The sequence below is a fragment of the Oreochromis aureus genome, linkage group 14 (genome assembly GCF_013358895.1).
Source record: "Oreochromis aureus strain Israel breed Guangdong linkage group 14, ZZ_aureus, whole genome shotgun sequence".
NCBI lineage: Eukaryota > Metazoa > Chordata > Actinopteri > Cichliformes > Cichlidae > Oreochromis > Oreochromis aureus.
In genome coordinates, this window is record NC_052955.1 from 1,357,174 (window position 1) to 1,371,096 (window position 13,923).

At 40.6% G+C, this 13,923-nt stretch overlaps 1 protein-coding gene across 1 annotated transcript; it reads left to right on the forward strand.

The window, feature by feature from the left end:
* Nucleotides 1-9,392: 9,392 nt before the first annotated feature.
* LOC116313986 (olfactory receptor 52K1-like) lies at nt 9,393-10,346 on the forward strand. The gene has a single exon (XM_031731862.2). The coding sequence runs from the start codon at nt 9,393-9,395 to the stop codon at nt 10,344-10,346; it is 954 nt and encodes a 317-aa protein (XP_031587722.2).
* Nucleotides 10,347-13,923: the final 3,577 nt, after the last annotated feature.

The window sequence follows — 13,923 nt, forward strand, 5'->3', positions numbered from 1 at the left end:
GATACTGTAGCTCCTGTGAAAACTAAGGTCTCAAATCAGAAGTACCTGACTCCGTGGTATAATTCTCAAACACGTAGCCTAAAGCAGATAACTCGTAAGCTGGAGAGGAAATGGCGTGTCACAAATTTAGAGGATCATCATTTAGCCTGGAGAAATAGTTTGCTGCTTTATAAGAAAGCCCTCCGCAAAGCCAGAACATCTTACTATTCGTCACTGATTGAAGAAAATAAGAACAACCCCAGGTTTCTCTTCAGCACTGTAGCCAGGCTGACAAACAGTCAGAGCTTGTCAGGAGTAGTAAAATATTATGCTGCTATTATTTGCTGCTATTTTTATGATCATTATTACTATCCCATTAATTATTAATATTGATATTGCATTTAGATGTTTAAACATATTGGCACCCAATTAAGCTTTTATTACAAGTCCAGTAAGAACCACTTTAAACTGTTGAGTTGAATCTATAATTTTAAAGGCTTTTGAATGTTTTTATATTCTTACACTGAAGTCCAGACTTCAGTGGGTGAGAGACTGAGTTGCAGGCTGACAGGAAACGCCATGCTTTGCAAAAGTGAAACTGAAAGCAGAGTCTAAGTTCAAGCTAAGAGCAGGTTATTTTATTATGCATTTATATCTTTGATTAAGCTTTAAGTAGTTGTGTTAGAGTGAAACATTTGTTTTATACATTTTATATATCAGTCAAGATTATTACACACACACACATACAGACACATATAGTTTCAGCTGTGTACGAGCGGGCCTTATGTCTGAAGATGACTAGAGGTGTGAGGTGAGCCGGGGTGCAGGAGAGGTCATGACACGTGCACAGCACACAGCACACAGCACACACACACCCACACACACACAGTATTAGACTCATTTGAGTAGGTAAGAGTTTAATCATGTTTTGCTTGCGACTGCAAAATTGTGCCTGCATGAGTGACAGTTTGTGCAGAACGTGTGCCTGATGTTCCAGACAGATAAGCGAGCTTCCGGGGACAACGGGAAGACACCTGGCTTCGACGCGAAGACAATGTTCTTTTTAAACTATGTCAAAGTTAACTGAACAGTTGTGGTTTTGGATTGACGTAGGAGTTCTTGAGTCTGCCTGGCAACAGAAGGGGGCTGTACTATTTCACCCCTATAAAGTCTTTGTTCTGACTATTGTAAGACAGTTCAACACTGAATCTGCACAGTGTTGGACTCCACATGTGTATTCATTAAAATGTCGTCTAATTGCACCCGGCAGGATCAGTGGTCATTATTTTTGGTCTTCCTCCTCAATTTCTGAACCCTTAACAAGCTCTACTGAGCCAACAATCCTTTTAACGTTAACTAGTAATGACTTCATGAACTTCTTCACAAATAAAATTTTTATCATTAGAGAAAAAATTACCAATAATCATCCCACAGATGTAATATTATCTACAGCTACTTTTAGTACCATCGATGTTAAGTTAGACTCTTTTCTCCAATTGATCTTTCTGAGTTAACTTCAATAATTAATTCCTCCAAACCATCAACGTGTCTTTTAGACCCCATTCCTGCAAAACTGCTCAAAGAAGTCCTGCCATTAATTAATTCTTCAATCTTAAATATGATCAACCTATCTCTAATAATCGGCTATGTACCACAGGCCTTCAAGCTGGCTGTAGTTAAACCTTTACTTAAAAAGCATCTCTAGACCCAGCAGTCTTAGCTAATTATAGGCCAATCTCCAACCTTCCTTTCATATCAAACATCCTTGAAAGAGTAGTTGTCAAACAGCTAACAGATCATCTGCAGAGGAATGGCTTATTTGAAGAGTTTCAGTCAGGTTTCAGAACTCAGCACAGCACAGAAACAGCTTTAGTGAAGGTTACAAATGATCTTCTTATGGCCTCTGACAGTGGACTCATCTCTGTGCTTGTCCTGCTAGACCTCAGTGCAGCGTTCGATACTGTTGACCATAATATCCTATTAGAGCGATTAGAACATGCTGTAGGTATTACAGGTACTGCACTGCAGTGGTTTGTATCATATCTATCTAATAGACTCCAATTTGTACATGTAAATGGAGAGTCCTCTTCATACACTGAGGTCAATTATGGTGTTCCACAGGGTTCAGTGCTAGGACCAATTATGTTTACATTATACATGCTTCCCCTAGGCAGCATCATTAGAAGACATAGCATACATTTTCACTGCTATGCTGATGACACGCAGCTCTATCTATCCATGAAGCTGGATAACACACACCAATTAGTTCAACTGCAGGAATGTCTTAAAGACATAAAGACCTGGATGGACGCTAACTTTCTGCTTAATTCAGATCAAACTGAGGTTATTGTACTCGGCCCTGAAAATCTTAGAAATATGGTATCTAAGCAGATTCTTACTCTGGATGGCATTACCTTGGCCTCCAGTAACACTGTGAGGAAACTTGGAGTCATTTTTGACCAGGACATGTCCTTCAAGCACATATTAAACAAATATGTAAGACTGCTTTCTTCCATATCTTAACATCTCTAAAATTAGAAATATCCTGTCTCAGAGTGATGCTGAAAAAACTAGTTCATGCATTTATTACTTCCAGGCTGGACTACTGTAATTCATTATTATCAGGATGTCCTAAAAACTTCGCTGAAAAGCCTTCAGCTGATCCAAAATGCTGCAGCAAGAGTCCTGACAGGGACTAGAAAGAAACATATTTCTCCTGTTTTGGCTTCCTTCATTGGCTTCCTGTTAAATCCAGAATTGAATTCAAAATCCTGCTCCTCACATACAAGGTCTTAAATAATCAGGCCCCATCTTATCTTAATGACCTTGTAGTACCATATCACCCTATTAGAGCACTTCGCTCTCGCACTGCAGGCCTACTTGCTGTTCCTAGAGTATTTAAAAAGTAGAATGGGAGGCAGAGCCTTCAGTTTTCAGCCCCTCTTCTGTGGAACCAGCTTCCAGTTTGGATTAGGAGACAGACACTATCTCTACTTTCAAGATTAGGCTTCAAACTTTCCTTTTGCTAAAGCATATAGTTAGGGCTGGACCAGGTGACCCTGAATCCTCCCTTAGTTATGCTGCAATAGACGTAGGCTACTGGGGATTCCCATGATGCATTGTGTTTTCCTTTCCAGTCACCTTTCTCGCTCACTATGTGTTAATAGACCTCTCTGCATTGAATCATATCTGTTATTAACCTCTGTCTCTCTTCCACAGCATGTCTTTATCCTGTCTTCCTTCTCTCACCCCAACCGCTCGCTAAGATGGCCCCGCCCCTCCCTGAGCCTGGTTCTGCCGGAGGTTTCTTCCTGTTAAAAGGGAGTTTTTCCTTCCCACTGTCGCCAAAGTGCTTGCTCATAGAGGGTCATATGATTGTTGGGTTTTGCTTTTCTTTTAATTCCATTTTTAGCAGCACACTGGAAAAGTGGGTAGTTGCCTCACAGCAAGAAGGTCCCAGGTTTGAAGCTACCATCTGGCCTTTCTCTGTGAAGTCCGCATGCTGTCCCTGGGTTCTTTCTGGGTGTTATTCCACAGGCTGAAGACATCAAGTGTAAATACATGCAGTGTATCAAATGCCGTGTGTAAATATTCTTGCCTCACTTTGCAGACAGTATCCAAGGACAACTTCCAGATCTTTCTGTGTAACAAACCATTTGGCTTGTTAGGTTGCCCCAGTGATTAGACCCCCCTTTTTAACATTGTGTCTTTTATTGAGACACATTTTTAAACTTGTAATTAAAAAGACAAAAGAGAGAAAAAAATCGAAATAAATAAATAACTTGGGTAAAGGGGTAGCAGGACAGGTAAGTTAGCATCATATTATTGACATGGGAATTTAACTCAGGGCATCAACATAAAAAAAACCATTGTTCATAAAAAATCACACCTCACAGCTTTAACATATTCTGTCTATTTAGACCACATTCTGTAGAAGGTATCCCTCTGAAGTTGACAATTTTTCCATCGTATAGATCTCTTGTACAGAATGTATCCAATATTCCATCGTTGGTGGTTCAGGCTTAAGCCATCTCCTCGTAAGAGGCTTTTTACTCACGGCCAGTAGGATATACAAAAGTCTTCTATCATTAGAATTCAATTTATCCACTGGTGTGTTACACAAAAATATGGTCTCAAAGGTTAAAGGGAAAAGAAATGAAAAAACATTTTGTAGATGTTCATGGATTAGAGACCAGTACTGGCAAATAACTTTGCAATCCCAAAAGATACGGAAATGGGTAGCTCCATCTCCCCCACATCTCCAACAAGTGTCACCAGTTCCCCGGTATCTTTCTTGAACAAGGGTGATGAAAAATCTCATGATGCTTTTCCAGCAAAACTCACGCCAAACATTAGACCCAGTGGTAGCCCACTGTATCTTGCATGCATGGCCCCAACACTCCTCTGTAACTGACAGATTACTTTTTTTTTTCCCACATTGCTTTAATATAGACAGTGCTGTCGTTTTTACACCGCAGGATGATATTATATAGTTTGGAAATAATTTTGCTTTGTGCTCCAGATTTAGTTAATGATAAAAGCGTTTCTACAAATTTTAAATCATTTAGGTTCACTTTTAAGTTTTGATTAAAATAATTTCTGACCTGTAGATATCTAAAATAGTCGTCTGAGCCTAAATCATGTTTACTCCTTAAGAATTCAAAGCTTTGGAATGTGCTTTGGAGGGTTTTATATTTCACTTTAGCTTTTTTCATGTTCCAGTTTAATTTTGACAACATTCTATCCCAAATTGTTTTTGTGGTATGGTAATCGGTAAAGACTGAAACAAATACAGCAGTCGGGGAGGAATATTTAATCTTATTGATTCAATCCTGGAGTGTTCATAGTTTAAAGTTAATACCTGCGTTTTGTTTACATTAACCTTGTATCCTGAAAAAGAGCCATACTCTGATAGCATTTCCATGATTTTGGGGAGTACCTGTGTGGGATAGGATATCGTTAATAGTAAGTCGTCAGTAAATAGTGCTAATTTCTGTTCCCCTCCTGCCGTTCTTACTTAGGTTATATCCTGTCTCTGTCTGATCCACTGACTTAATGGTTCTATAAACAAAGCAAAAAGCATTGGTGAAATGCAGCAGCCCTGTCGTGTCGATTCCATTGATTTTGATTTGTTGTATTGAAATAATATCAATTATTAATTTATCAAAATTAAACTTCTCAAGCACTTTATATAAAAAGGACCGCCTCACTGAATCAAATGCTTTCTCAGCATCTAAACTTAACACTAAGTTCTCTAATTTTTGTTTATCAACCTGCCTCATTATGTGCAAAACCTTTCTGATGTTGTCCTAGGCCTGTCTCTGTTTTATGAAACCGGTCTGATCCTTATGTATTAACCCAGGTAATAGAGATGATGCATGTAAACAACTTATAATCAATATTCAGTAGACTAATTGGGTAGTAGTTACTACATTCTAGTTTATCCTTTCCTTCTTTTGGTATTATGGAGATTATTGCTCCCCTCCATGAAGAAGGAATATTTTTGTTTTCCATTACCCAATTAAATGTTTTTAACATGGTGGGATTCAAATAATCCTGCATTATACCATTCTGGGCCAAACCCATCTGGCCCTGCCATTTTCCCTCCCTTCTTTGGTTATTGTGGATGATTGCATTTTATTTTGTTCCTCTGTCACTCCTTGCACCTTTAGTTCTGACAGGAAGGTATTAACAACAGAATTGTTATCTACAAAGGGTTGGGAGTAAAGTCTTCTGTAGTAATTCTGAAAGCATTGTTTAATTTTCCCCAGTTTAGTTTTTATTTGTCCGTTAAAAGGGTTCTTTATTCTATGTATAGTCCTCTCTTCTTGTTGCTTCCTAAGCTTAAGAGACAGAAGTCTTAATGATTTCCTCCCTACCTCACAGTGCTGTTGTTTAATAAAAAGAAGATTTTTCTGAGTGTCCATCATGTTTAGATCATTGTGGGTATTATATCATTTTTATTAAGCTTTGAGTAGTGGCATTTTGTGGAAAACATTTATTAAACATGTAGTTTTAATCATGTTATTACACATATTGCAAATGTGCTCATGAAGAGTTAGCATTCAGTCTTTCGAGGGTCATAAGCTTCATCTGGCAGGACTGTCCAGATGATACATGGTGAGTGGTGACTTAGAGGGCAGTAAAGGTCAATGCAAACATGCTTACAGACACAGACAACACGTAGATTCATTTCAAGGGTAGAGGTGAGACATATTTTGCTTGTAACTGCATTTTGTGCCTGCAAAGCAACAGTTTTGTACAGGATGTGCTCATGATGTTCCAGAGATAAGGGTGAAGAAGAACAACAACAGGAAACACCTGGAGCGAAGACGGTTGAAGACGGCTTCTTTAAGTGTGTTAGAGGTTGTCAACATTAGAGATGTAGCAACTGTCATTAACTGTAATGTATGCATGTCATTTATTGGCTTGACACAAGAAGGGGGGTAAACCCTGACATACAAAAACCATCAGAAGTGTGCTTACTACCGGAGATCTGTGCTGACAAGGTAGTGGTGTGTATCTTCCCACACGTGTGTTTAATAAAATCATTGTTTTGACTCACTTGGACCAGTGGTCGTTTGTCTCACACCTCAATCGCGAATCAGGACATCACTGCCTTCAATGCATCCCATAATATTCCTGGTGATACCGCCTCATTTTTGTTATGCTCTAAGTAAATTTCTAATTCTTTTATCAAACTCTCTATCTATCTATTTTTGCTATTCAGGCAGATATCAAGATAAATCGGGTTATGGTCTGACATGGTATATGGGCCTTTTTCACAGCTTTTAATTCTAAATAGATCATTCTTAAACATAATAATATAATCTACCCTAGAATATACATTGTGTGGAACTGAGAAGTGGGTGTACTTTCTATCATTTAGATGAAAATCTCGCCACACATCTAGTAGTCGAAAATCATCCATAAAATGCACCATTCTTCTTCCAATATTCCTCTGATCACCTTTTCCGTTTGAAGAGTCTAGTTTAGCATTTAATGTGACATTAAAGTCACCACCGCAGATGAAAATTCCCTTACTCCTTGTTGTTGTTAATTTCAAAATCTGCCCATATTAACCTGTTACTCATCTAAATTATAGTTTCTATGATTATTACACACAGTTTGGTAATAAAAATTGCATCTGAAAGGAACAAAAATCAAAATAAAATCTTAACTTCCAAGGTAGAGGTCCCTGAAATGGACCCTGCTTCACCTCGAGAGGCAACTTCCTCATCAATCTATGAAGTAGGCTCTCGATGACTTAGGCCTCACCATAAAGAGCATTCATGAGAAAACCTATTTATTTATTTATTGTACACCGTACAGTAAACTTAAGTATAAAGGATAACAAAATGAGTAAACCTCAATTTCCCAAGGAAGAAGGCACCGTCCTCCTGAAGCTCTGAGTTTTTCTTTGTAGCCAGGATCACACTTCTTGTTCACTGCTGCGCTCGCTGGTTATCTGCCCACCTTACTCCAGGTTAGCTGCTTCAGAAACTGCTAGCTGATTCCAGAAATGTTTCAGGTGATTTAACGACCTTCACAAGATAACCTATACTGGCCATGTCTTCAGTGGCTTCTGCTGCAGTGTTGTAAATTTTTGTTTTATCAGTATATTTCACATTAAGCCGGGCAGGGAAGAAAGTCTGGAAGGGAATCTGCTGCTCTGTAAGAATCTTGCGCACATCTGCATATTATCTTCATTTTTTTAGAATCTGAAGGGGGGGTAGTCATGATCCGAACTCACTTGTCTGCCGTTGTAGGTAAATCCTCTGTTCTGCCATGCCCTACGAAGCAAGAGTTCTTTTGTTTTAAAGCTGAGAAATTTCACAATAATAGATCGCATTGGAGCATCGCCTGGAGGTGGCGGGCCTAGGGAGCGATGCGCCCGTTCGATGCGCATGTCAAGTTCATCTTGGGACAGCGACAGCCCCGCAGCAACTTCTCAACAAACTCACTCAATGTTGTAAAGTCCCATTCTGCTGTCTCGGGTACACCATAAATACGTATGTTCTCTCTTCTTGTACAGCTCTCTAGGTCTGTCAATTCATCCTCCAGGGTCTGGTCCAGTCTGTTGCTCACCTTTAGGGTTTCTTCCTTAATTTCCCCCAGTTGTCCACTGATTTCTTGGCAAAAGACTTTTATTTCCTATAGTACAGTGGCCAATTCAGCCATATTTCAACCGTTGCTCACTGTGATTAAATCACAGTGTGCAATAATAGTTCTTGAGTGTGTGGGTTCCCAGCAAGCAGCAAAACGTATTAGCCTAGGAACTGGCGTTGTTTTCGCACCACTTTCTTGCTGCTTCGGTTTGTATCGGTTTAAGTATATTTCGCTCACCCCCTTCTTTATTCACCTCGAAGGGCAAAAATGCGTCGTCTAAATGGGGTTAGATTTTCATATTCGTAGGTTCCCTCAAGAGTTCGCTCACAGTGTTGCCCTCACTGTGGCGTTCAAAACCGGAAGTCCTTAAAGATGGATGGTATTGATCAAAATGCAACAAAGGTTGGCGCTTTTTTTAATTGAAAAGAAGCTTCCATACTCGGGTTCGTACTTTGCATCCATAACACTACTAATGCTCGGGGTGTCTGTTAGTCCAACAGCCAATAGCAGCATCAGTTGGAGGGTATTAAAGTGCCGGGTCAGTGCATCAGGCAGATGGAGATCATCACAGTGCAGGCGTGACAAACTTCACAACATCCTTTCAGTCCACTGGACCAGTTTGATTCCTTGTGATGTCTCATTATAGAAATGTTTCATGCCATTAATTTCCTATATTTCTTCTTTGGCAGGTATTTGCTGTTGAGCAGACAAGAAGAAGTTATCTCACTACACTGGCTGAATTCATGTCTGTTTAAGGTTTGTCTCTCTTCGAGCGCAGCTCTCTTCTCACTATGATGCTGACGATATTTCATGTTAAGAATTTGCTTAAAAATGATTTGAATGTTGCTGTTTTCTGGTCATTTTCAAGTAAAACCAAGTCATTGTGAAGCAGGCCTCTGTGCCTCCCCTCAAATATTTCTGTTTTCCCTGTCAGTGGACAAAGCTCAGCAAGAGGAAATGATTCATTGCCACCATATCTTACACAATGCATGTTACAGAGCAGACAACTAAACCTGAACATCAGTTAGCACATGGAGCAACACAACATAACTAATGATTCATCTTAAGAGCCTGAAGAGTTTCATACAGGATGTGTGTTGTATTGTGGAGCATTAATAGATCATCACTAACATCATTTAATATCTCAGTGATGCTGTTTGCTCTTTAATGTTGTCTAAATGCACTTAGTTCAGTTTTATTTGTATAGCACCTAATGGAGGTTTAATTAACCGGTGGAGGTTAAAGGTTTCTTTCTCTTTGTTTTCAGACTGGTTGAACTGAAAAGTTTTACGGAAAGAGGAAGCATGGAGAACATCTCTTTGCACACACATTTTATCCTGGATGGCTTTAGTGAACTCGGAGAGCTGAGGCCGTTCCTCTTCATCCCGTTCTCCTTCATGTTTGTTGTGTCACTGTTTGCTAACTCCCTGCTGCTGTACATCATCCTTTCACAGAGAAGCCTCCACTCACCTATGTGCATCCTAATTGCCGGCATGGCATGCATTGACCTCAGCCTCCCTGTATTCTTTGTTCCCCACATGCTGCTGAGCTTCCTGTTTGACTGGAGGGGGATCTCTCTCATTGGCTGTCTTGTTCAGATGCACTTCATTCACTTTTTTGGAACTTTTCAGTCGACTCTGCTGGTATGGATGGCTCTGGATCGTTACTTTGCCATCTGCACACCACTCTACTACCACAATCACATGATCTTATCAAGATTCATTGTGTTTTTACTACCACTTGTTGTCAGAAATGTTCTCATGATCACACTCTTTGTAAGTCTGGCTGGAAAATTGCCATTCTGTTTGAGAAATGTGATAAACCACTGTTTCTGTGAGCACATGGCCTTGGTGGAGCTGGCCTGTGGAAGCACCACCACCAATAACCTTGTTGGTTTGATGGCCGTGTTTCTCATACCTGTTCTTGACTTCATCTTCATTGCTGCCTTCTATGTGGTGATATTCAGCTCTGTGCTGAGGTCCAGCAGGTCAGGTGTAAAAGCACTTCACACCTGCATCACCCACATCGTGGTCATCACAGTCAGCCTCATTCTGGCTCTGACTGCTTTCCTGTCATATCGGATCAAAAACGGCCTCCCTGCAGCCAGTCGAGTTTTCTTCAGCACCATGTACCTGCTTTTCCCAAGCTGCTTCAACCCAGTCATCTACGGCATCAGGACCACTGAGATTCGACAACACATCCGCAAGACACTGACTTGCTGTCACATTTGCAAAATGGGCTCAGTTACAAACAAATGATTATCAAAAAGCCAACCCCCCTGCTGTCTCATGATTATTCATTCATTAGATCCAGAAAGGAAAAGTTAGACTGAATGAATGTCCCTTTAGGTCAGCAGCATTCAATTAAAATTTAAGGAGGTCCAGATAATGAAAATTCCTTACAAAGCCGGAACATCATGAAAATCCACATGCAGTATAATTTGGGGGGAAAAAATGTACCTGTGTCTGAATATAGTCAACAACAGATGGTCAATTAAAATAAATAAAATACAATTCAGCATTATTTCATTTGTGTTAATTATTTAATTTTATAACCAGGAAGACACTACAATAAAAGATATTTATCAAATGTTCTTTTAGGTTTCCAGTAAAACGAGAAAAAGTTGCATTTCCTGCAAAAATGTAGTGTGACTGCCGTGCAGCGGAAATTATCTGCCGAAAACAGCTGAAGAAGCAGAACTGTCTGCTGAAAAGATGTGAAAGGGTACACTGAAGAGTGTTGAGAAACCAGAGGAAACACAAGCAGGGAAGATTGACTGCACCAGCCACGGGAAGGATTCAGACCTGCACCACCCGGTCTTAGGGCGGCTGCTCACCTCAATGAGCCAAATCGGTAGTCATGCCAGACAGAGATATAACGAGAGAAAAAACGAATAACGTGCAGAAGAAGCTGAAGTGTCTGCTGAAGACAGGTGAAGAAGCTGAACTGTCTACTAAAAACAGGTGACGAAGTCAAAGTGTCTGCTGAAAAGAGGTGAAGAAGCTTTGCTGTCTGCTGAAAAGAGGGCAAGAAGCTGAAGTGGTCATGAAAAGACGTGAAGCTATACTGTCTGCCGACAAGAGGAGAAAAAGCTGAACTGGCTGCTGAAGACAGTTGACGAAGCTGAAGTCCATATTAGAAAAGTTGCTAAAATCATCAAACTTTCCACAATTATAATAAATTCACAAAAATACTGACCAAAAAAAACAGCTGAAAAAAGCTGAACAAGCTGAAGTTCTGTCAAAAGTTCTAATTATTTAATGCTGCGCAATTGGCTGCTGTCGGCTGAAAAGAGGTGAAGAAGCTGTAATGTCTACTGAAAAGTGGTAAAGATGCTGAACAGTCTGCTGAAAAAAGGAAAGAAGCTATACTGACTGGGATCACTGATCATTTGTGTTAGACCAAAATTATCGCTAATGTCTTTTAGTTTCTTTCTGTCCCTTTCGTTGTCCCAATTTACATTTAAGTCTCCCATTAGGATAAGTTCATTGTTGAAGTCACAACAATTCAGAAGTGCCTTGAATTGGTCATAAAAATCTACTTTTGCCAAAGGCTAGCGATAAAGACATAAAACAGTAAATGATTTTTCTGCTGAGAGTGACAGTTTAACTCCAACACATTCAATAGAGATTTCATTTGGCCAGATTATTTGTTCACATTTTAGAGAGTCCTTCATGTACAATAACACCCCATGCCCCTTTCCTTGATGCGTATCTTTTCTGAAGACATTGTACCCTTGTAGAGTTTCCAGTTGTCAGGAGTTTTCCTGTTTTGCAACTCAGGTCAGAATAAAAACGCTCAGACAGGTTTAACGTGTACACGGGTGAGACTCAGGGAGAGACTCGCACCCTGCAGTAAAAAAAACCAGTCTTTATTCAGAGAGCACAGACAGGAAGAGATAAAATAGACCCGTGCTGCGTGCAGGCTTCCTGTGGAGTACAGAGTGTATATAGCTTCCCCATTTAGGAGTCTGCACAAAATGTGGCTTACCTATTTAAGCTTCATACTGAAAGAGCAAACATATTTAGATAAAGAAAGTACATTTAAGCATAACATAACATAATAAAAAATCCCAAAATCCTGAAATCTTTTGACATTCCCACCTGTTGTTTGAGCTTTCCTTCTATATATGTACATAGCAACCACTAACAGTGCATCAGTCTATGGCCACTTGTAGACATTTTTAGCCAAGACATCATAAAATAGTGGGTTTTGTGAGTATATTATATCCAAGTGTCTATCTCATTATCATCTTCTTCATTCTGTGATAGGGTGATGTAAGCATGAATTGAAGCAGTTACCATTTTTGATACCATGTTCTTCAAACAAGGTATGACACATGAAGTGAACAGACACAACAACAGCAGAAGAACACCAACAAAAACAAGGCCTTTAATCAGCAGGGACTTCCAAGAGCCGTTTAAAAGCCACGTAAGCCAGTCTTCTGTGTTTGTGGCATAGTCTCGTTGTTGTGCATCCCGAAGTTGTCTGAGTGTTTTCAGAGCATCAGTCATGTTTGGTGAGTGCACATTATCTGGAATGTATGTGCAACATGTGTTGTTAAAGAGGACATGTCCGCCTTTCTCGGCGAGAATCATGTCTAATGCTACCCTGTGTTGCATTACTGCAATGCGCAGGGCATCAATTTCCTGGTCCTGTTCGTCGTCGATTTTACATGAAGCATTCAGAAAAAGTCCAAAGCGGTAGTTCAGAGTCTCTATCCTTAAAGTGTGTTTTCCTACCCCCACCCATGGGAAGAGTGCGTGAGTAACTTTCTGTCTGTCAGTCCAAAGTTTGAATTCCTCTGGGACATCGGAACCCCACACAGAATCATGCTGCTTGAGGTCCGGGGTGCTTCGTCTTTTCCTTGTTGTTGACGTTGAAGTTGACGTTGAAGTTGACGTGGCGTCCATGGTTATCTTGAAAGTGTGGTCAGATATGAAAATGGGAGCGCACTGACCTGTCCAATTCCCAGGAAGGATAAAATAGGCCTGTTGGCCACAGGTCCAGGCCATCCCTTGCACCCAGAAGGTGCCATTTGAGATGTTGTTGCTCTTCACGGGCCCTCCAGGAGCGTGTGTCTGTACTGCTTTGCAGTTGGTGGTGTTCCCATTGGCGTGGATCCGTTTTCTTGGCGGTAGCATAGGCTGTGGCTCAGATTCCCATTGTTTTCAAGAAAGACTGGGAATGATTTAGCCTTACTTCTGTGCTTCACTTTCAGGTCAACCCAGAACCATTCGTCACATGTGCCATTTCGCAGTCCTATCTGGGAGGTTCCTCATGGTTGACCACAATTCCCTGGAATTGATACCCAAAGGCTGGCGTAGCTCATGCACACTTTGCTTGAATTATGTCCATTCCCTTCGCATACAAGGTGGCGTACTGTGTCGTTAGGGGCATATAGGAGCAAACATAGCAGTCTTTTCTGGGTGTGCTGTCATGTATATATCGATACCATGCGTTGTTCATCCATGGGTGAATGTGGTCTTGTGTCATGTCACGAAGATGTGAGTTGTCATGTGTCCATCTGGTCTGCAGGTGGTGTTGTTCATCTTTTGTCTTTAGGGTGAGTGTTAATAAACTCACCAGGAGTGCAACATTAGCCACTAGGAGGACGAGTGTCTTCATGATGACCAGACACACCTGTGACCTCTGATGAGTAGACTACTGGCAAGAAGAAGAAGGCGGGGTATACCCGATCAGCCCTCCCTCCACCAGTAGATCACCAGGAGTTAGGGGTGTCAGCGTCTAAACGTTTAGGTTGTCACTCACTTTTTTGCAGTGGCTTTGATGGATCCAAGACGGTCTTTCTGCTATTTTGCAGGCAGTGGGAGT